We start from the raw sequence: 24,020 nt of genomic DNA on the forward strand, positions 1-24,020 counted from the left end.
TTAGGACTCTCTACCATGAACACACCACTGTCTATTAGCCCTCTGACCATCTACCATGAACCCCAACCTTCCACTGTGAATCCCTGACCATCTACCATGAACCCTAGACTATCCACCATGAACCCCCAGCTGTCTGCCATGAGCCCCCAGTCATCCACCATGAACCCTCCACCATCCACCTTGAACTTCTGACCATCCCCATGAGCCCCTAACCATCCTTAGGCACTGAGTTGAGCTCACGAGGTTGCCCTCACTGCTTAGTGATCCGTGTGTTCACTCTGGCCCTGCTCTGTTGGGGGTCTCTTAGGCTTAAACATGTGTTGCAGGCTCTGTCCTCACTGAGAAGGTACCCAGCAGGTGATTTCAGCACAAGGTGAGGGTCCGGGGCCAGCCCCCCATAGGGAAGCCCCGTGGAAGGAGCACAACAGTGCTGGGCCACATGTTGTAACTCTTGTTCACTTCACCATTTGAACGTTTTCATCTGTGAACACTGGGAAATTGCAAACCAGAGTCATCATGTGAAGTTTTAATTACTATGAGAAGAGCCAGCATTTGAGAGAACCTCTGGGCCAGCTCTGGGTCATCCTTGGTTCACAGGGGAGTGGCTGAACTCTGGGAGCCTGAGAACCTGCCTATCACCTGGGCTCTAGAGCACCTGATGGGACCCCCCACCCTTGACTTGTTCTGTCTTGGAGTGTGCCACCCCAGGGGTGTTGGGGATTGCCCACCAGCACCCCAGGCTCACACCCCATCTCCTCCTTAAGAGGAGGTGGCCAACACCCTCCCAGGTCTACAGGGTTGGCCCTGGCGGCCCTCCTTCCTGATGGTGGTTTTCTGCCAGGGAGGATATCCCCAAGCCACCCCAGACCCCAGCGACCAACCCCTCCTTCCTGCTGGTCCAAAGTGGTGGGGGGTGGGGGACAAAGCAGGCTCGGGCTCTCCTGGGTGTAGAGCTGCCCACGTGTGGAGGAAAGATCAGGACTTGTCCAGAGGCAGGCTCTAACCCAGAAGGTCTGGAGTGACCCTCAGTATCCAGGCTGAGGCTGGTGGTCCAGGATGTGCTCAAAAAGCAAGGTCAGAGATTTTGGGGGTCAGCAGGGTGCAACCCTCCAACCGTCAGGATCCCCATCAGGATGGGCCTGCTTCCTCTAGATGGACCTCAGACTCATCAACAGCATTTACTTATTGATTGTCCCTAACTGGGCTGGCTTTTCATGAACTAAACTTCACACTAAGACATTTGTACTCAGGAAGTAGATCCCAGGTTTAAAATATAGGCTTTGTTCTCACTTTGGGAAATGATTTCAACATTTCTGGTATCAAAATCACATGTCCGGCACAAAATCTTGCATTCTAGTTATAATTGTGATTATTATTAGTAGTAGTAGTAGCCAATATTGATTCTTTGCTCACTCTATGCTGGGCAGGGCCCATTTAACCCTCATAGTTGGTCACTGCAGTCATTCTCATTTTTCAGAAGAGGAGACTGAGGCCCACCAGAGAGGTTACTTCACTTGCCCAAGGCCACAGAGCTGAAAAGGCGGCACATGGTTGAAGTGTCTTTGAAATAGCAGCATTGTACCAGGGAAGGGAAGTAGATGTTTGACAAGACAGCCTGCACCCAGTTCTGGGCTCCGATCCTGCTGGGCACGGGGAGGCTGGGAGGGCCCCAGAGCAGTTGTTCCTGCTGATGGCCCAGGAACCCACCCACCCTGTCCTGGCACCTCCCCTCCCCTGGTGTCTGCCTCAGGGCAGTGGCTCCCATGGCAAAGAAGGCCCAGGGAGCCCAGGGGCAGTGGATTAACCAGAGTGGCGGCCCAGGCTAGAGCGAGGGGGGCTGAGGGTCCACACCTGCCTCCATCTCTGTGGTCCTGCCATGGGCAGCCAACTGCATCTTTCAAGAACTGTTTTCAAGTGCCGTTGCGGCTTCGTGGCAGAAATTCAAGGCTGAGTTTACTGTTTGTGGGCTCTATAAACAGCCAGTCATTCCGCTCCCTGAGCAGGAACGTGCCTCGCACGCACACAGGCCCCATGGAGAGGCCGCGAGTGATCTGGCTCCAGCAAGGCCCAGCAGCTGCCCGGTGCCCGCTCGCTCGCGTGACTAGCGGGCTTGGCCTTGTGTTGTTGCTCTGTAACCGTGGCAACGGCTCTCAGGGGAGTGCGCCGCTCCCCTCGTCCCTGTATTCCAGGGAGGAGCAATGAGGGGCCCTTTATAATTTTCGTTTCTCTGCTGTGACCTTGACAAAATGATCTTTGAAGTACTTGCTGGCTATTTTTTCTGCCACGGGACTGGACGAGGTCAGGATATTCGAAGGTTTGCCAAAGGAAGTCCTGGGTTTTCCACACGTTTGCCTTTACCCCCACAGGGGGGCTGCATGTGGTGGGCCAGCAGGGTGGGAGGCACCGTCACCGCAGACCCTCACCTGCTATGACCCCGCTGCCTCCCTGAGTGGCAGGTGCACGTTTCGTGACTTTCAGTAACTGAACAGAGATGCGATTTTTTTTTCCCCCGTAAAAAAAGTTCAGTTCTTCGTTTGGGACCAAATCCTTTTTTCCACTTGGAAAAGTGACCTCATTTTCCATGTACCATGTTTAAAAAAACACAAAACTCTTGTAGGATTAAAAAGAGACTGGGAGAAAACAAACGTTGGCGATGCATATTTGAAAGACGGTCCCACATGTGTAAAAGTATTTGGCGTGATGATTCTGGACCAGAATGTCAATCTGATATTAAATCCATATGACTCGGCAAATAGCGTTTTATGGTCTTTTTCCTTTTCTTTTTTTTTGAATTTCTGCCTTGTAAGTTAAAATTAAGGTTGTTTTTGGTTGTGACTAATCTCATAAAATCTTTTTTAAGAAGGCATTTTATATACTGCAGCCTCGAGCTGTCCTTTGGTCTCTGACCTGTTCCTAGCAGGGCATCATCATGTGCGGCAGCCTCTGCGCTGGGAAAAGCCGTTCTGGGAGCTGGCGGAGCGGCGGTGCCCCGCTTCCTCTCTGGCTGCTGGTGGGGGGCTGAGGACCACACCCCCCGCCTGCCCATAGTCACCATCGCCAGCACCGTGTGGCAGTTGGTCTGACTGCCCACCCTTTGAGCATGTCACCTGACCTCGAGGCTGGCTGATGACCTTGGCTCACCTTGGAGTGGTGACAGCAAAGAGTTGCTCTGACGGTCTGTTAGCAGAACGGATGCCCTTCTTCTCAAACCCCTCAGTGGACGCCAGTATGTCCCCACCTCCCTCCGTCCCAAGTCCCAGGGTGGGGCTGCCAGCATCCGTGGTTGGGGGCTCCCGTCCTGAGGTGTGAGCCGCTGTGGTGACGGTGCCCTGGCTTGTCCCAGTGTCCCTGTCACTGCGGAGGAAGTGGGAGGTACCAGCCTGTTCTCCCTGCTGCTGCCCCGAAGCCCAGCATTCCCCACAGACACCAGTCCCCAGGGCCTCAGTAGCACCTGCCCTGCTGAGCACGGGGCGGAGGGAGGCCGGATCACACCCAGGCAGAAAGGAGCCCCAGCACTTTCGAGGTGAAGCGCTTCAAGCTGGCACGGCGACGGTGGGGGCCAGGCGCCCTCTTTCCTCTCAGCAAGGCCCCCACCCCTGCAGGGTGGCAGCATGTCCAAATGTCATCCCATGCTTCTCCATCCCTTTTACCTCAGGCAGGGAAGGCAGGACTTTTGATAAATGACATAAACAAATCTCAAGTGTTTACAGGTGGCCCCGCCAAATACTACGTGTCTGAGAACAGAGGCACCGGGGTGTGGGGGAGGATTTAGGTATATTTACCAACTCTCATATAGGCCCCTAGGATGAGATCCAGGCAAATGGGCAAATACTGGACTTCCATTCACCACTCAAAGGTATTAGGACAGTGGGGCCAGACAGTTTTCTCTGGAGCTGCCCAGGTATTAAAATGACAACGCAGTTTATTTGACTCCTGGAGACGTTTTGCCAGACACCTATGTTGTCTGAGGTCAATTTCCTGTTCTTTAGAAGTTACACTGGGATTCGGGGGTGGGGGGCTTTGCAAGGAGATGGACCATTTAAATCTGTGGCCACAGCTGGAGTGCTGCGTGAGGCTGGGGTTTCTTGCCCAGAAAACTCAGCACAAACTCTGAGTCCTGTCGTGAAGTCATTGCCCTAATATTTGCACCTCTGCATCAGAAAATTGCCCAAAACTTTGAAACTTTCAAGTCACGGAGGAGCCAAGCCACTCTAGGATTATCAGAAAGGGTATTTTGCATCAGAAATCTTATCCTGACTGCCTGTGAATACCTAGCTTCTCAAGTGCTTTTTGGGCTGGTTTTGAATCTTACTTCTTCCCTCTTGAATAAGAAGACCTTTGGCGAGTGTTTATTTTACATTTTCATGAGTACTTTGCCTTTTTGAATCACACTTCAGTGGCTGAGTGAGCGGCTTTGCAGCAGGCTCTGCATGAAGTTGGAAGGCTTTATCCTTTGCCCGGAGGGTTTTCCCGGGAACTTTGTGTGGTGTAGTACCATCTTTGAGAAGAACACACCAGCAGCTCTGGTCAGCAGGGGCATGTTTCCCACACCTCTAGCCCCAACACAGAAACCACACATCTGAAACAACAGTTATATTGTACCTTGAAAGCAAGAAGGCAGAAAATCTACAACAAAGTTATCTGAAAACAAAGTAGGGAGCAAACAAAAAAGACAAGGCGTCACCCAGAAGAAGACACGTTCACCATGGACAGGTTCTCTGTGGCTCTGTGAGACAGAGGCCCGACCACAGCACCACGGAGTCTGGCAGCTCAGGACCTGTAGGGTTCATGATGCTGGGGGTCTCTGGCCCCTTCCTCAGCCGGCTGCATCCTTCTGCTGTCCAACTGGCTACATTCATGCAGGAGCAGGGAGGCTCCCCAGAACCCAGCTTCTGCCCTGTAGCGTCTGGGAGGGAGCCATGTGTGGGTACGTGTGATGTTACCCTGAATAAAGTCACGTCACACTGGCAAGCAAGAGCAGAGCTAGGGGTGGGGGGCGTCTGCTCCACTTGTTTCTACACGTAAATTTTAGGAAACCTCTAAGGAACAGAAAATACCAAGTTCCCCAAGCCACTGCAGAGCACAGAATGGGAGGAGAGGGTAGGCAGCTAATTCTGCAAGGTCAGGAAACCCTGCACTGAAGCCTGATGAAGGGCGCAAAGGAGAAATCAGCTGGTCTGCTCATGACACTAGATGAAAGAACTCTAAGTAAAGCAACAGTGAATTGACTCTGTATGTGTCATAAAAGAATGAGCCATGGTGGCCATGGGAATAAGGTAATGCTCCACATCAACTCAGTAACCTGAAGGGGAAAAAAATCACCTTGTGGGTGATTCTCCAGCCCTGATCAGACGAACAAAAAAAGCAGTAATAACAAAGGGTTGACAGAGCATAATTTATTGAAAAGCCCATCTTTGGGATGCCCAAGTGGCTCAGTCGGTTAAGCAGCTGCCTTTGCATCGGGTCATGATCCCAGGGTTCTGGGATCAAGCCCCACATCAGGCTCCCTGCTCCGCGAGGAGTCTGCTTCTCCCTCTCCTCTGCTGTGCTCTCTCGAATTCCCTCCCTCCACACTTTTCCTGTGTTTTGTAGCTCTTAGTGCATGTTTACCTCCTGTATTTAGCATCAACTTGCTCACTCCATAAACAGTGGGGTGCAGAAAGGACTTCAGTCTGCTGATGGATTCACCTGGGCAGAATGGGCATCTGCACGATGCTGAATCACCCCTAGGAACAAAGGATGTCTTTCCATTTGTTCAAATATAATTTTGTGTCTTGAGATGTTTTAAAATTTTCTTACCATAGGTTTTACACATTTCTTGTTAAGTTTATTTATAAAGTACTTGGATCTTTTTTGAGATGTTTGTAAATGAGGTTTTATCTATCATCACACTCTCTAATTTGGTCATTTTTCTAATATAAAGTATATAATATGAAGTATATAAAGATTATTGAATACATGTATTTAATATTATATCCTGCCTCCTTACTGAATTCTTTTTTTTTTTTTTTGAGTTATTTTATCATTGGCTTTCTAAAGCTTTCCAGAAAAATAGCAATAATGCTCTGCAAACAGAGACCATTTTACTTTTCTCAGTTCTTATGCCTCCTGTTGGTTTCTCTTGTCTCACTGCAACAGCTCCATCCGATGGTAGTCACAGTAGGACAGGAGTCAGCCTACATTTTCTTTAAAAGGCCAGATGGTAAATATTTTTAGCTTTGTGGGCCATACGTCGCAGCTACTCAGCTCTGCTGTTGTAGGGCAAGAGTGGCCACAAACAGTAAGTAATGATTGGGTGTGGCTGTGTTCCAGTAAAATTTTATTTACAAAATCAAGTGGCAAGCCATATTTGGGGCCATGGTTTGCACACGCTGGAATGGGAGACCATGGGTATCTTTGCCTTGCTTCCTGATCTTACTGGAAACACATAAAATATTTCCCCACTAAGTAAGTTGGTGCCCTAGGAATCACACACACACACACTATCATGTTAAGAATGTACCTATAATTCCCGTTTTCTTAAGAGTTTTTATAAAGAATAAGTGTTGAATTTTGTGGAAAGCTTTTTTGCCATCTTTGGAGATAATTATAAGACTTTTCCCCTTAGATCTATAAATGTGGTGTATTATGATAACGGATTTCCTAATATTGAGTCAACCTTGTATTCCTGGAATAAATCTACTTGGTCATGTATCATATTTCCTTAATGGGAAATTGGAGTCTGTTTGCTAATATTTGCACATTCTCATTAATAATGAGAAGTCTGTAAATTTTATTTTTATTATACTTTCCTTATCAGAGTTAAGTGTCAATGTTAGAGTTCTAATAATTAGAAAATTTCCCTCATTTTCTATGCTCTGGGACAGTTTATGGGGCATTGATGTGATCTGATCTTTAACACTTGGTGGAATTACATCTTAAAGCCATCTAGACCTGGTACATTTTTGTGGGCTGGTTCCTTGGAACTCCTGTTTCTTCTATAGAAATCAGTTATTCAGGGTTTCTGTCTCTAATGGGTCCATTCTGGTAAATCATATTTTCCTAGTAAACCATACACTTATTTAGGTTTTCAAATTTATTTGTATAGAGCTCTTTCCCCTACTTTCATTTAATTTGTTCCCCGCCACCGCCAGGGAACTGCTTTCTGGGCATCTATCCCATCGATTCGCTTGGGCTCCATATAAATAGATGCAGGCCCCACGATCAGTAGGGTGCTCTTTTTCTCTGTGTGATAGTTCCCACATTAGGGTTATTCTGCAGTACATTCTCTAGTTGATAGATACTGGGTTATTTCCAGAGTTTGACTATTTTGAATAAGGCCACTACGAACATTCTGGTTCGGGTGTTTTTGTGAACATACCCATTTCACTTGGGTAATTACTCAGAGTGGAATTTCTGGTCATAGGAGAGATGCACGTTCATGTTTATGAGGAATCACAAAATAGTTTCCCAAAACATAATTGCCGCATTTTCTGTTCTTACTGGTGATGCTTCATATCCTCACCAACACTTAGTGTTGTCTGTTTTCTTGACTGTAACCATCCCAGTGTGTATGAAATGGTATCTGAATGGGATTTTCATTTGCATTTCCCTGGTGACTAGTGATATTGACAAATTTTTATCTGTAGACAGGCCATTCTTCTGTCTCCTTAGTAAAGTATCTCTTCAAGACTTTGGCCAATTTTAAAAATTGGGTTGTTCATCTTTTTACTATTGATTTATAGACATTCTTTATATATTCTGGATAAAGTCCTTTGTCTATATACTGTGAATATTGTTTTCTCAGTCTGTGGCATGTCTTTTTCCATTTTTAAATATTGTGTTTTAATAAAGCCCAATTTATCAAGTTTTTCCATGAAGGGCTAGTGTTTTTGTGTCCTATCCAAATCTGCCTATCCCCAACTTAGGAAGACATTTTGTTTTCTTCTAGAAACCTTATGATTATGGGGTTTTATCTCTAGGCCTAAGCTATGAATTAAGTTTTGTGGAATTAGATAGGAGTCAGTGTTCATTTTTTCCACATAAACAACCAGCTGTCCCAGACACATTAATGCCATGTTGACCTGGTTACCACAGCTTTACACTAAGTCATGAAGTCAGCATAAGTTCTGAAATTTTGTTCTTCTTTAACATGGTTGCTTTAGTAAATTGGGCCCTTTGCACATGCAAACTTTAGAATCAGCTTGACAATTTCTGCTAAGAGAAGAAACCCTCCTGAGATTGGGATTGGGATTGGGATGACATCACATCCACAGACTGATGTAGGGAACTGGACTCTCTACCTACATGGAGTCTTTCAATGCAAGAACATTGCATATCTCTTGGATTATTTGGGTCCTGCATATCTTTTATTAGATTTATTCCTAGGCATGTTATGTTTTTTGATCTGTGACTGGAGTTTTCTTTGTGGGAAGGTTTTGATTACAAATTCAATTTGTTTGGGGGTGCCTGGGTGGCTCATCAGTTAAGCGTCTGACGTCGGCTCTGGTCATGATCCCAGGATCCTGAAGCCCTGCCATCAGACTCCCCGCTCAGCAGGGAGTCTGCTTCTCCCTCTCCTCTGCCCCTCCCCCTGCTCAAGCTCTTCTCTCTTTCTCTCTCAAATAAGTAAATAAAATCTTTAAAAAAAAACAAATTTAATTTGTTTAACAGATATTGGGCTATTCACATTTTCTAGTTGCTCCTTTTTTTTGAGAGAGAGAGAGAGAGAGCACACATGGTGGGGGGGCAGAGGGAGAGAGAGAGAGAGAGAGAGAGAATCTTTTTTTTTTTTTAATTTTATTTTTTTTATTCTTATGTTAATCCCCATACATTACATCATTAGTTTTAGATGAAGTGTTCCATGATTCATTGTTTGTGCATAACACCCAGTGCTCCATGCAGAACGTGCCCTCCTCAATACCCATCACCAGGCTAACCCATCCTCCCACCCCCCTCCCCTCTAGAACCCTCAGTTTGTTTTTCAGAGTCCATCGTCAGAGAGAGAGAATCTTAAGCAGGCTCCAGGCCCAGTGCGGAGCCCCATGCAGGGCTTGAGCTCATGACCCTGAGATCATGACCTGAGCCAAAATCAAGAGTTGGATGCTTAACTGACTGAGCCACCCAGGTGCCCCTTCTATTGTTCTTATATCAGTTTTGTTAGTGTGTTTCAGGGAATTTGTCCATTTCATTTAAATTGCTTAATTTATTGAAATTCATTCTTAATATTTTCTTACTACCCTTTTAATGTCTGTAAGATCTGTAATGATTTTAAATCTCTTGTGTCAGTAATTTGTATTTTTCTTGATCAAAATTGCTAGGGGTTTATCAGTTTATTAATCTTTTCGAAGAACCAAATTGACTTTGTTGATGATGTTTATTATTTTACAGTTTTAAACAATATCATTGATTTTTTTCACTTTTGTTTTTATTTTTTTCTTCCACTTACATTGGATTTAATCGGCTCTTTTCCCCTAGTTTCATAAGGAGAAACTGCACACTTTCTTCTTTTCATAGCTCACTGGGACTTAGTACTGTCTTTTCTGCTAATAAGGACTTGGAAGTTACCAGTTCCCTCTGTTCTCATCATGACAAGGGCATAGATTTGTGTAGTTTCACGCATTCATGTTGTTTTACATCATTTAGAAGTGAGGGTATTTGGGTTTAAGTGGCTGCCATTTTCCTAGAATGCCTAGAAATCTTCAATATCAGTAATTTAAAAGCTCTTAGAAATTGATATTTATAAAACCCTAACAGAAAAATTAGCACATGATATGCACAGGCAGTTTACCAAAGAAGAACTACAGGTTAACAGTGAATGTATGAGAGCTCATTAATATCAATCCCATTAATAGTCAAAGAAATAAAAATTATAATAATGGTAAAAAATTTATCACTTAAAAAATGGCAAAAATTTAAAAAGAAAGAAAAAAAGGAAGAAAGAAAGAAGAAAGAAAGAAAGAAAAAGAAAAAGAAAAAGGGAAAGGAAAGGAAAGGAAGAAAGAGTATCCCACATAGTCAATAATTAAGGGAAATAAGTATTGTGATACATTGCTAATAACCACAAACTATAGAAGTTAATTTAAAGTCTCTAAATGTCTGTATTTTAAAGACACAAATTGAAATATTTATGAATTCCACTGTCCGGGTGCCTCCCTCACCTCCAGCTTCTGCACTGACCAAGTAGAGTTACAACCTCCTGCCCCATGGAGGTGATGCGGAATTGAATGAGCTACTTCATGTAGGGCACTTGACACTCATGAGGACCTACGCAGCATGAACTGTCACTTTCTTTATCATAATGATGATGATGGTGGGAAGGAGGAAGAAGATAATAGATGGGTGGGTAGATAGATGGAAGAAATGCTCATTGATCATGCAATCCAGTGGCTGTGCTCCCCTATGCACCTTCACTACTGGTGATTCTGGGAAGCCATTGCGGGATGGGGCTGAAAAGCTTGCTTTTCAAATAAAGACTTGAAATTGGGCACAACACAGTCATGTGCCCTAATTTTCTACACACACACACACACCCAAAAATTATGGGTACAACTGAGATTTAATAATTATAAAAATATGAATAATATACACTAACAAATGGATGCACTGATAGAAAATATTTTAAGAAGCTATAATTGATATAAGAAAAAAATTAAAAACCTGGATATGCTAACAACCATTACATAAATTGATATGGTGCTAAAATCTGCCCCTTTTCACTTGTCCTCTCCCCAAAATGTGCCCAAGCTGGATGCTCTTGGAAATGAAACCAAACTTTCAAAGAGCAGATTATCCTTGCCTTAAAAAAAGTGGGTTCAGGAAATGGGAAAGAGGGAGAGGGGTCTGACTCATTTCTGGTGATCTTGACACCAAAATAAGGAGAGATGCTCATAGACTAGCTTTTCCTTAAATATAGATGAATATCTCCTAAGTGAAATGAGTCAATCCCAAGAACATATTTAAAACTATGATAAGGCGGGGCGCCTGGTTGGCTCAGTCATTAAGCATCTGCCTTGGGCTCAGGTCATAATCCCAGGGTCCTGGGATCGAGCCCCGCATCGGGCTCCCTGCTCCGCAGGGGGCCTGCTTCTCCCTCTCCCTCTCCCGCTGCTTGTGTTCCCTCTCGCTGTGTCTCTCTCTGTCAAATAAATAAATAAAATCTTTGAAAAATAAAAAATAAAAAAATAAAAAATAAATAAAATTATGATAAGGCTTACCCCATAATACACAAGAACGATTCATCATCAGAAATCTATCACCAAATTCGCCACATTAATAAACAAAAGAAATTTTATGTGATTATTTCAGTAGATGTAGGAATAGCACTTGATGGAGTTCAATATTTCTTCATGATAAAAACTCTTAGGAAAACCAGAACATAGGCTGGAAGACAGTACGTGAACAGAGAAAGTCCACGTAGGTGAAGTAAGGTTCCTGTTATGTCTCAGATACTGGTGGAGTCTCATCTTGTCATGAAGATATTTATATTTTGTAAACCACGAGTTTTATAATCACTAGAAAAAGAACACAGTCTTGAGGCTTATAAATGATGACCAAGTTCCCCTGTCATCTGCTAACTTGGGACCTGTTGCAAAATTGTCATAAATAAATTAAAAGTGGGTGTTTCTGAAGTTTATGAATACAGACTACAAAACAAGAGTGCAGCAAAAACAATGCTTGCACTTTCTCATTGTGAGGATTTTGAGAATGTATGCAGGAGCCAATTTGAGTTCTTGTCTCTTCTAGTCTCTCGATGGCTTTGCCCTGGTCGTGAGTGCAGAAGGCATGATATTTTATGCTTCAGCAACAATCGTGGACTATCTGGGCTTCCACCAGGTAAACACAGCTCTTCGACCTGCTATGCAGTGGGTTCCACTGTCTTACACGTGCTTACTGTCTTCCAGCCTTAAACATCTGCAAAATCGGGCTTTTCTTATCACAGAGCTTTTCTCAGGTAAGGATTTTCACACCCCAGCTTTGTCTAGGGTTCCAGGTCGTACAAGAGATGTGACAGTGTCCAGGGTGTCACAAGTGTATGGGGCAGTGAATTTTGCTGGCTGTGCCCCCACCACGCATCTCACATTCAGGTGAGGAGCTGGTGAGCACCAGGGCGCCTCTCCTTGCTGCAGCATCACTGTCTGGAACCTCAGGTTTGGGGCACATTCAGGAAATAGCGTGTTCTGGAAATGCCCTTCTTGATTCACAGATAATTCATTTGGTCCGTTACCCCAGGCCTGCCCAGACTGGATGATTCCAGACATTGGGGCAGGGCTCTGGGGTTGAGACCCATCAAACACTGGGATCCTCCCCCAAGAAAAGGTGCAGTAAAACCCCCCACCCATGGCCCAGGGAGGGCAAAGGAAACTTCTCTGCCTGGCCTCTGTTCCCAGAGGGAATGAAGAGAAATCCAAAGCTTGAGCTGGAAGTCCAAATCCAAATTCACACTCTTGCAAAGTGCAGGCCCCCTAGTCCAGAGCTAGTGGTGGACAGGCGAGATCTCGGGGCCTCAGGGAAACACAAATGTGACCCTTCAGCAGCAAGGCCACAGCCATCCTCATAAAGATATCCCCTCTGAAGAGGGGTTCAGCATGCAAAATTATGAACACACTCCATTCAACATACAAATAGCCGGATTAGAGAGAGAACAAAATACAACTTTGAAAAATGAGGCACACAGTGTGTCTGTCAGTCAGCGTCCTGTTTGGAGGCAGAAATTGTGAAGTGATTTGAGTGGCTTAATATAAAGAATGGATGCAAGTTTAGTATAAAGATCATCAACTAGTAACACAGGAGCACAGAGGGTGGAGCCCTCAGGAGGCCGGGCGCTCCAGCAAGGAGCACTTTCTGGAGACACCCTTACTGGTGAGGGTGAAGCCACGGCCCCTGGGTGATGGAGAGGTCAGTGAGGTGCCCCAGGCCAGGGCTAGCCAGCAGGAAACTGCCCACTGGGATGCTGGCTAGACTCTCGGGGAGGCTACCCATGGCAGGGAGTCCTGGGCTGGGTGTGGCCAGCACTCGAGGGGCCCGACCTCCCTCCTACAGTGCCGGGAGTACCTTTGCCAGCAGAGGGGAAATGTGTGCAGGATCCGGGATCAGAGCCAAGTGATGAATGAAGCTTAGAGGCAGTACATGGAGTTAATAACAAAAATCTCACTGGATGGGTGGAAGACCCAGGGCGTGACCAGAAGCAAAGGGTGGTGGAAGCCAAGATCAGAGAATGTGGGTCCCTGACACATGTGAAAATTCAAGTCGGCCTGAGGCCCCTGAAGCTGATTGGAGCATTTGATCTAATTTCCATGAAAACTGTCACTTTGACTCATTTCCAAAACTGAAGTGGCTGTCATTATGCAGATGATTCTGAGAAGCAATTCCTCTTACACCCACCTCTACATTTGCTTTCCTACCACCTGAACCCAGGACCAAATGGCTGACACACCCTGTCCTGACCAGGCCTCTTCCCTGCCACTGGCTCTTCCACAGGACAGCCTGTGGTGATAGCCGACCACGTGGCCTGGGTCGGCCCCTGCAGCACATGGAGGTGTGGCCCCGGCAAGGACCCCACAGATACGGCCAGCGTGTGGCGAGTAGATGAAGTGTGGTGGGCGTGACCTCCAAGAGGCACTCCTGGGGCTGCCCTGTCAGGCCAGGGGGTAGAGCCTCAGCTCTGCTCTCTCTGAGCCTCCTTTTCCTCCTCCACATACAGAGCACTGGGCAGAGCATTAGCCACCTGGTGACAGTCAGGGGGAAGCATCCGCACCACCAGCCCTGCTGCAGGGGAGGCTGCCCGTTGGCTGCTCATGGCAGTGGGTGACGATAAGGCTCCCATCACTGTGTCCTTGTGTCTATCTCCACCTCCTGAAGACATGTGGGGCAGGTGTCAGGAGATCTGAAGTGGTGGGGAATGCATCACCCACCCCAGACAGATGAGCTCCTGGAGTGGCGGACTGAGGCCTTTCCTCCCCACTTTAGCCTTCTGCACGTGCTCTCAGGGTTGCCAAGCTCTCTGGCCATAGGGCCCCCTCGTGTGACACAGAGCTCAGGGGCCCCCTGATAGCTGGTGCCAGGCTGTGGACATGATATGATTCCAGCCCCCAAATGAGGAAGCCTTTTTTTGTGTGTCTTTTTGATTGCATGTGCAGGGTCAAATCTAGGAAAACATGGTCTGGTCCGCGTTTTCCATGGTCAGAATTCCCTTCAGCTCCTATCACTGTCTGCTGAATTGCCCTGTGAATTCTCCAGACACATCCAGAGCTGCCTGCCTTCAGCCAGAATCTGGGGGTGGCTTTGGTAATAAATGCAAGTGTCCTGAGGAGCAGCTTTGGTCCCAGGTCTAAACTTACTCCCTGGATTCTCTATTTTCTTGGAGCTTGGTTATTTTCTACCAAGTGTTAGACGTAAAATAAAGTTTGCCTTTTATTATGAGGAAATGGTTTCCAAATGCCATTAAATCAGGCATTGCCTCGATGCAAAATATTTCGGGAAAATATTAGAACAGCTTTGTGCTGTTGTGAGCTTCTTGTGCAAAATACTTAACAAAAGTCGGGAACTGATTATTTTAGTATGTTCAGGTTCAGGAGTCTTTGTGATGAACAAGTAGGTTTTAGATGCATATTTTAGTTGCCATCTACATTTATTAATTCAAGAGGTGGTCCATTCCCTCAAAGACCAGCAGTTGGGGGCAAACTGTCCCCATGTGAACCAGGGTGAGGGCACTGGAGCAGTCAAGAGTCCCACAGGCTAGGTAACAGATGGGTACACAATTTGCACAAAAAGTAAAGATGACAACTGCTGGAATGAGGTTTGTAAAAGTTAGTAATAATTTTATTCTTAACTCCGTAAATGATGGTTTAGAACTAAAATAAAGGCTGGCTTTACTTGATCAAAGCTGTGTTTGTTTTTCCACTATTTGTTTTTTGCCCCACTATTTGAACAATTACTATATTACTCTCTCCACTCCTTGTCACATTTCCCCACCATTTATTTTTCTTGACCTTGCTTTGTAGGGAGCAGACTCTGGGAGATTAAGGGAGACTAAGGGCAGTCAGTCATGCCACACTAATTATTATACCTTTATTCCCCCAACCTAAAAAATACTCACATTTATATGTCTTCAAATTTGTCTGAGTCAGAAATATCTTTTCCAGTATTATTATGCCCCCCCCCCCCCAGTTGGTCTGCCTCCTGTTTTGGTTAAACCACAGATCCCCTCTTGCATGTTAATTCTACACATCCCTTCCATTAATTAACTAAGGTGTGGGGAGACATGAACAGGGCATCCAGGGACACCCACCTTTCTGGGATTCTACAAAGTGTGGGGTCACCCACCAAAGCTCACAAGAGAATAAATGAATGACAGTGCCTGTTTATTAAGTCGCCATGGGAACTATGACTGCCCCGTGCTCAGAGGTCAGCATGGTCTTTTCCTTTCATCAAAACTATAGAAGGGAAAATGCCATCCATCTACAGCAGGACAGAAGAACACTGAATTCCCAGTAATGAGTCAATCAAGTGGTATGCAGTACCTCACAAGAAAATAGAAAACATTATTTATAGAATTTAAAGAAGAACCAGACAAACAGAAGGATATGCCATATTTGTGAATTGGAGGGCTCCAATTATCATTATAAAGATGTCAGATCATGTTACAGAGGTAATGACATAAAAACCGAGCAGCTTTTCTAGGTGGAAATGGACAAGCTTTGGGGAATGCAGAGAGCTGAGACTATCTAGGACCATCCAGAGAGGATAAGGGGGCAAGAGTGGTGATTACTGGGGACTTAAATGCTGGACACAAGACTTCCTGTAAAACCCAGCTGCTGGGACAGTGTGGGATCGGCACAAAGGTTGACGAACAGACTCACAGACAGAACTGGAAGCTCAGGGCAGAAGCTCAGTGTGCACAGGTGTGGGAGTTATAACAGAGGGGGCACTGCCTGGTGGTGGGGAAATGGTGGTCTTGTCAACAAATGGAGGTGGGTGAACTGGATCCACATGGAAAAGAAATGAATCCTGACTCTTACCTCACACCATGCACAGTAAATATCAGGGGATGGTAGAAGTTTCTAGAAGCTTCAGGACAGAGTTAGGAGATCGGTGAGGAATGATGAGGGCAACATCCCACCCATGAGGAAAGACTGATGAATCGGCTGCGTTAGATCCACTAAGAGAGCAGGAGGGCAGGCCAGGGAGTGATGATGTTGGCAGCAGAGCCCACCCAGTAGGGGACCCATGTCCAGAGCAGCTGAAGAACAGGAAAATCAGCAATGGAACTGGGGGAAGGACAAAACAAGGCAACACATGCACGCCCACATGACATGTGTAACATGCACACACTTGCACTTGAAGACCAATAAATATGTGAGAGATGCACAGCTTCACTGGGCTTTATGACAGGCAGTGAGACAAAAACCACAGTGAGAAACGGCGGCTCAGAAAAAGAAGGCTGGGAACGCTACATGCCAGCCAGAATGTAAAGCGACTGGCCTGGCACGCGCCGTGGCGGTGGCATACTTGTCCACTCACTCGGGAAAGGTGCTTGGTGTGGTCTACTAAGGCTGGCCCTTGGCCACCCCCGGCCCACCCAGGTGTGTGCCCAACGAGAGGCACTCAGACACAGTAGTGGCGTGTGGAAGGGGCCAAGTGGGCTAATCAGGTGGAAACACTCACCCTGTGGGCACGAGAAACTGCTGCCACACACACGGCATGGGTGAACGTTACAATTGTGACGTTGAACAAGAGGACAGACATCGAAGAACAGCGTTCCATTTACAAACATAACCAGCCTACGCACGCGTCGTCTGCACTGTGGCCGCCGCCTTGGAGGGAAGGGGGCTCTGAGAAGCTTTTGTGTCCTGTTTCCTGATCTGAGTGTTGGTTACACTGAGAACTCACTCCTCTGACTGTATGCTTTTGATTTGGGCACTTTTCAGCCTATATGTCACATGGAATCTCAGTATTACCATTATTAGGAAAGTGTCCCTGTGGGAAGGGCACTCGTGATCACAGGGCCGCCGGGTGAGGTACGAGCAGGCAGGTGAGCGGGGAGCCACCAGGTCTTGAGCTGGAGGGAAAGCCTAGTGCGTCCACTTTCACTCTGAGTTGGTTTCTGCCCATTGGCCCAAGTTCATGTCCAGGGCTTGTGACCTTAGACGACAACGACCAAGGACAACAAGCAGTCTGACCTCTCTGACCACTTCTTTCTCTGAAAACCCAGGCTCTTTGAGCTAAGGGATGCACTGGTGACCGTAGCACAGCTTTCAAGTCATGATCATGATCCTTTTCTACCTTCCTGCTGTTGTATCTCGTTTGACGTCTGGGGTCCCAATGAACCCTCACCATGGAGTTACAGGCAAGAGTACAACTCCTTGAAAACATGGTAGGTCTCATCCAGGCTGGGTGAGTCTACTGGTTACTTTCTCTAAAAGTAACCAATTTCTGGTCTTGATTTTTCAGGAACTTTCCCTCCATCTAATTATTGTAATGATCCTGTTGGGAAATGACGCAACTTAGAAATGGCCCATTCCAAAGAGATCACTAACGGCACCTGGCAGCTTATGCAGGTGTTGTTGGGCCAGGTTCTCAGTGTGGATAATGGGCGACAGCTTTGAGTTAAGGGAAGGTAAGGAGGAGACATGCACCGCCCTCTGAGAACGCTTCTGCCGACGATCGCAACGGTCATGTTCCTCGGAAACCGGTCTCTGTAGCTCCCAGTTGTGGCCTCTGCGCCCTGAAGTGCAGCTTCTCAGTGTAGACCTGGTGCCTTCGAGGGTCGGCCTCTGTGTTCAGGGCTCAAGTAGGTGGAAGGACAAAGGACCAGAGAGGGTGGGAGACCAGCAGGTCCTTGTGGCATCGTAGAAAGCAGCAGCAGCCAGGCCTGGAAGTGCTGGGATGAAGGAAGTCACTGGCCAGGAGGCCTGGCCAGGCTCTCATCTGCTCTGATGGTTCCCAGCTCACCTGGCAGCTCCTGTCTCACCTTGTGACTCTGGTCTCACCTGGCAGTTCCCACCTCACTTCTCAGGGATGCTTTCCTAATAAACTTTTGTGATAGGACGAAAAGTGCCCACATCACAAACACACAGCTTGATGAGCTCTCGGGAGTCCTGGAGAAAAGTGAGTATCCTGGACCCAGAAGGTGTTTGGTCTCTGAGCCTCCTGCTCTGTCCCCCAAGAGCACTGCCTGGGTGAGTGGGAGGCTGGGGGCTGGGGGGCCTCGCATGAGTCAGATGCCAAACTCCTGCCTTTCCCATGAGACATCTTTAGAGGGCAGTGAGTGAGACAGGTTTTGCAATTATTAATCACTGGAATAAAAAGCATGCAGATTCACTGAGTTTAAAACAATGTTGCAATGTTGCAGACGGATGTGATGCACCAAAACATTTACGACTATATCCACGTGGATGACCGCCAGGACTTCTGCCGGCAGCTCCACTGGGCCATGGACCCTCCCCAGGTGGTGTTTGGGCAGCCCCTGCACTCAGAGACAGGTGGGTCTTTGGGTCTTCTGTGGGTCTAACCAAGACTTGGAGCAGTTCGTGTAAACATGTGGATGCCTCTGAGAAATTTCCATCATGCTTCCTCATCTGCCTTTGCTTCACGTTGAATGCAGCGCCTGGCATTTCTCTCCTTCGGGGACCCCCTCCCACACACCCCTCCCCTCTCCAGGGGTCCCCACTCAGCTCTCTGGCTCCTGAGTGCATGTGGCTTGGCTGGGGCATGAGACCACTTCACAAGAAGCTACGGTACTTGTCTCTCATTTTGCAAACTCCCCCTCAAGATGCACATCTTCCAGGAAATTCCTTTGGCCCATATTAGATTTACCTGAAAAAAGGCCTAAAGATTATTGTCTGCTCAGAGACACTGCCCCTTGTGGGCAAGGCCCCCTGCAAGGGGTTTCCTCCAGGTCTGTGGCCCCTGCCCCATCACGACACACGCGGCAAGCACCCATCTCCCTGAGAGGTAGTGGAGCAGACGGGAGATCAAGGGGAGGGGGTGGTGTCCCCTGGGGGGGGGTCCCAGCTCTTCCACACACTTTCCCCAAAGTTGTAAACAATTCAAGAAAAGCTTCTACCACAATCTCAGGTAACAGCATGATTTACCTCACAAAGCTGGGTGAAAAAGAAAAGCCAGGTGCTAATATGCAGCATCATTTTATGAAGCTCAAAACAAAACTGGACAACAGATTCATAGTCATACATGCAGTGGGACTGAAACGGTATTTGTAAGGACAAAGAACAATGAAGGCAAAATTTGTCAGAGCAACTCTGTCTATCGGGATGGGGGTGGGCGGGGAGCAGAGACAGATGCCAGTGGCACTCAGTGGAACACACATGCACGTGTCTGTGCGTGCATGGGACGGGGCAGGCATGTGGCGGGGGCATGTGGGGGGTGGGGGATGGGTGTGTGTGGCAGGTGTGTGTGTGTGTGCATGTGGTGGGACAGGTGTATGTGTAAAGGAGGGCATGTGTACGAGGGAGTGGGTGTGTGAGGGTATGTGGTGGGGCAGGTGTGTGTATGGGCATGTATGTGGCAGGATATGTGTGGGGGGTGTGTGTGCATGATGGGATGTATGTGTGATGGTGTGTGTATGCATGGTGTGTGTGTGTGTGTGTGGCAGCATGTGTGTGAGGTGGGGTGTGTGTGTGTGTTTGGCAGTGTGTACATGTGAGGTGGTATATGTGTGTGAGCTGGTGTGTATGTGAGGCAGGGTGTGTGTGTGAGTGTGTGAGATGGGGTGTATGTGGTGTATGTGTGAGGTGAGGTATGTGGAGTATGTGTGAGGCAAGCTGTGTGGGGTGTGTGTGTGCATGGAAGGATGTGTGTGGTGGGGTGTGTGTGAGGCAGGCCGTGTATGTGGTGGTGTGTATGTGAGTTGGGGTGTGTGTGGTGGGCTCTGTGTGTGTGTGTGGTGTGTGCGTGAGGCGGGCGCTGTGGTAGAGTGTGTGTGGTGGGATGTGAGTTGGGGTGTGGGGGGTGGTGTGGGGGGTGGGGTGTGTGTGAGGCGGCGTGTGTGAGGCGAGCTGTGTGTGTGTGCGTGTGAGGCGGGCTGGGTGTGGGGGCGGCGGCGCGCACGCTGGCACGCGGAGGGCGGTGGTGTGGGGCGGCGTGCATGTGCGAACGCGTGTGCACGCGGCAGGGTGGGGGGGGGGGTCCGGCGGGCTGCGCGGGGGTGGCGGCGCGAGTGGGTCGCGGGCGGGCGGGGGTGGTGTGGGAGGCCCGCGTGTGTGGCCGCGCATGTGTGGCCGTGTGCGGCCGGACGCGCGCGCGAGACGCTGTGCGGCCCTCGGAGCCCCTCGGCGCCCACTCACCGCCTGTCTCTCCGCCGCGCCCCGCGCCGGTGCCGTCGCGGCCGCAGAGGACGCCGTGCTGGGGCGGCTGCTGCGCGCGCAGGAGGCAGGCGCGCGCTCGCCCACGGACTTCTCGGCCTTCCTGACGCGCTGCTTCGTGTGCCGCGTGCGCTGCCTGCTGGACAGCACCTCGGGCTTTCTGGTGAGTGCGCGCCCCCTGGCGGCCAGAGGCGCGCGTCGCGCGGAAGGGCTTGCGGGGGCGGGGGCGGGGGCGGGAGCCGCCCGTGAACGTCTGCGCTCGCTCAGCGAGACCCTCGTGGAGACGTTTGGCCGGCGCAGTCCGCAGCCGGGCGTGCGCCTCGGCTCCTGCGCAGGCTGTTGGTTTCAACCTCTGGTCTTGCCGGCTGCGCTTGGGGTTTCCATCTCCCAGCCTCTTGGGGCCCCTGGGGAGAGGCGGGAGGGGCGGGCCCCAGCCCACCCAGACCTCAGCGGGCCTCGCCTCCCGGGGTCGGGGGGGGTTCCGCTGCTGCGGCGCCCCCACCCTCATGTGCCGCTGCCGCAGACCAGCACCATGACCTCTGCCCGCGGACTCCCAGGCCTTTCGTCATCGGCGGCCCCACCTGGACTGGGGGCCCCCAGGAGCCTCTCTCGCGCCTTGACCTTGGGGTCCTGCTGGGGGTCCACAGGACGGACACGCCCTCAGCGTTCCGCTGGGCTGCACTGGGCTGGGGATCTCCAGTGGGTGCGCAGCCTGCGTTGCAGGAAGGGTGAGCAGAGGACAGTGGGCATTCCTCTGCATCGTCTGCCAAGTGGCTCTGAAGACAGGGAGCCCTGGGGAAGCCCCCACGGCCCAGTGTGCGCGGAAGAGGCCCTCGCCGGTCAGCACGAGCTCTTGGGCATCCCGCTGCTGGCTTGTCCCGTACACGCGAGCTTCTCTCCACTTTGTTGAGTCATGCGGGCCTCTTCCGGCCCAGGGCCTGCTGTGGGCAGCACCGTGCGGAGCGCAAGCCCCAGAGCTTCCCTACTGCTCTTTGAGTGGCCTTCGGGAAATGCACACCCAAGCCATTCCACATCCAAGTCACCTGAGGGTCCTGGGCTGAGCAGCAGGCTCTTGAGATCAGACCACAGGTGGGGCTCAGTGCGGAGAGGCCTCATCCGCCGCAGGGTGGCGGTACTTTCCATTAACCCTCTCCTGTTGGCGGGTCTTTTATTTTTTTTTAATAGAAACTTTGCTCATATGTAATACACATCCAGTCATTTCAGAAGAGCAGAGAACAAAATACAAAAATGTCCTCCTTTGCATACCCAGGCCCCTTTCCGGATATCAGCACCCCAGTACTGTCCTTCCTGAAGCTCTCCTCACCTGGCCTCCCCAGTTTTCTGTTCTGCCCTGACCAGTGTGAGAGGGCTGAGCTTGTGGCGTTCTGTGGACTCTCCCCAGGACTCAGGACCCTCTCTGCCTCCACATGTGCTCCCTGAGCCTCACCTGGCTGACCCCTCTCCAAACTGGAGGTCCTCAGAGGAGACGCTGCACTTTCAGAGTCCCATGTCACCCACTCTGCCAGGTTGCTCTACATTTGCCCAGAGTGATGGCAGCTTAGGAAATCACTCCAGGCTGCCTCTCGGTGGTCATGTGTCATTTACGGCAATATTTTGGCCTCAGCCATCTGGCAGTGCAATGGCAGCTTCATGTTCCCCGGATTTATTCTACTGATTTAAGGGGACAGTGAAGAAGGTTGCTGGTGGGTGATGGTGGGAATGTCTCTGGAACCAGCTCTGAAGACCCAGGAGGCTCAGCCTTACAGCAGAGGCATCCCACGCTGCGCATTTCTGCAGGCCTTTCCATGCACACCAGGACCTTCACAAGAGAAATAGCTTTTTATTTGCACTATGGTCCCAGATCTGCTGCCACCGTGCATACAGTGATGGCTCATCTTTTATTTAGGTGATTAGTTGACCATAAAGTCTTTTATTTTGATAATATTTTGTTCTAAATTTTATGGAAACTAATATAGTTACTATTTATTGGCTTATAAGGAATGTCCACTTTTTAAAATTGGATAACCAATTCCTGGAAATTGGAAATTCTTATTTTCAGATGACAAAGTTGGAGGGATTTTTACTATACAATCAAGCAGAAATTAGAATATAGGTTAAAATGAAATGGTAAAAAAACAATGCACTGAGTAGAGGAAACAAGCAAAAGAAATTTGTCTGAAAATGTTTGATTATACTAATTCATGAAATTCGTTACTGCACACACTAGAAAGGGCCCAGGCATTCAAAAGGAATGCACTGGGAACAGGCAAGTGCGCATGACTTATGGCTCTTCCTGGCATTCCCCTGTGACTCTGTGGAAGCCACCCTCTTTCCACAGTCAGGTCAAAGTGGTGCTCCTGTTCAGACCGGCTCAGGCCACCCGTGAGAGCCCATTGTTACATCAGGAATTTAGAGGCCTGTTGACATTTAGTTGGTAGCTTGAAATCAGCCATGATGGGAATATTTCCACCAAAGAAATTGACAAACATTACAAATCAGGTCTTTTTTTCTCTGGAGAGCTGGGTGTACCTTGAATTCTCCACACCAAGAATGTGACTGGCAAGCAGTAGGTGTTTTGCAAATGTTTGTTCATTCAGTAAATCCATACACAAATGGGGAGATGGACAGATGGATGATGGGAGGATGGGGGGATGGATGGGGGTAAATGGATGGATGGAGGGATAGATGGGTGGATGGATGGATGGATGGATGGGTGAATGAGGGACTGGGTAGATGGATGGATGGATGAAGGGATGGATGAATGTGTGGATGAGGGGATGGAGGATTGGAGGGATAAGGAGAGAGACGACCACATTGTGGGGTCATTCTTTCATCAAGGGCACGAATACCCTGAAGGCACTTAGTAATTTAGATTAGCTTTTCTACTGTAGAAAGATCTTTTCTTTTATCACAAACTCCTAAATTACACTATATACTCTAGATAAAATCAGGTTGTCCCTAAGCTTTATCATCATAAATGAAGAAATGACAATTCTGAAATAGAGAGTTAAAGCTGGAACAGCCCTCCGAGATTAAGGGTGGCTGATGGCTCTGCCATCTGCTCGTGTCCATGCACAGTAGCACTCACTGTGTGAGGTTCCCACACCTGCACACCCACGAGTACACACATGAGCACATGCTTATCAGTTAAAAGAAATTACTGAAACTGCAGAGAAACTGTGAATCACTCTGAAGGCCCTGGGATGGTCCACATCCCCAGTAGGCCAAGCATGGACGAATTGTTGGTTTGTGTCTCCTTAGTGACTCAGGATAAGATTCTTCTCCACATTTCTAATCCTGAGAATGTGGGTTCTGCATTCTTGGATGGTGTCGCTAATTCGTTCTGTGGATGCTTCTTCATTTCTGTCTTTAAAACACCAGACAATGCAATTTCAAGGAAAACTAAAATTCCTGTTTGGACAGAAGAGGAAAGCGCCGTCGGGGACTGTCCTGCCCCCTCGGCTCTCACTGTTCTGCATCGTGGTGCCTGTCCTCCTACCCTCCGTGGCGGAGGTGAAAATGAAGAGCGCATTTTTGAGGGTGAAGCACAGGGTGGACGTCTCAGCCTCTATGGACACAAAGTGAGTGAGAGTCCCCTTAGGAAGCAGCCACGCTCACTGCTGCTCCCCTGTCCCCGCTCCCCCATCCCTGCTACCCCGTCCCTGCTCCACCATCCCTGCTCCCCCGTCCCTGCTCCCCCATCCCTGCTCTCCTGTCCCT

At 48.6% G+C, this 24,020-nt stretch overlaps 1 protein-coding gene across 5 annotated transcripts in view; it reads left to right on the forward strand.

Annotated features, from left to right (window-relative positions):
* Positions 1–24,020, forward strand: part of AHRR (aryl-hydrocarbon receptor repressor) — a 79,935-nt gene that overhangs the window by 50,049 nt on the left and 5,866 nt on the right. For 2 of the 5 annotated variants that reach the window (XM_034998751.1, XM_034998754.1), the window contains 5 exons: positions 11,725–11,814; positions 11,921–11,932; positions 18,332–18,461; positions 20,330–20,463; positions 23,682–23,881. In XM_034998751.1, coding sequence (XP_034854642.1) covers positions 11,725–11,814; positions 11,921–11,932; positions 18,332–18,461; positions 20,330–20,463; positions 23,682–23,881 — 566 coding nt within the window. Of the gene's footprint in view, positions 1–11,724; positions 11,815–11,882; positions 11,933–17,727; positions 18,088–18,331; positions 18,462–20,329; positions 20,464–23,681; positions 23,882–24,020 lie in introns of those variants that run through there. The other 3 variants (XM_034998753.1, XM_034998752.1, XM_034998756.1) reach the window with 3 other exon arrangements.

Source organism: Mirounga leonina, unplaced genomic scaffold (assembly GCF_011800145.1).
Source record: "Mirounga leonina isolate KUSES-001 unplaced genomic scaffold, KU_Mleo_1.0 Mir_95, whole genome shotgun sequence".
NCBI classification, from domain to species: domain Eukaryota; kingdom Metazoa; phylum Chordata; class Mammalia; order Carnivora; family Phocidae; genus Mirounga; species Mirounga leonina.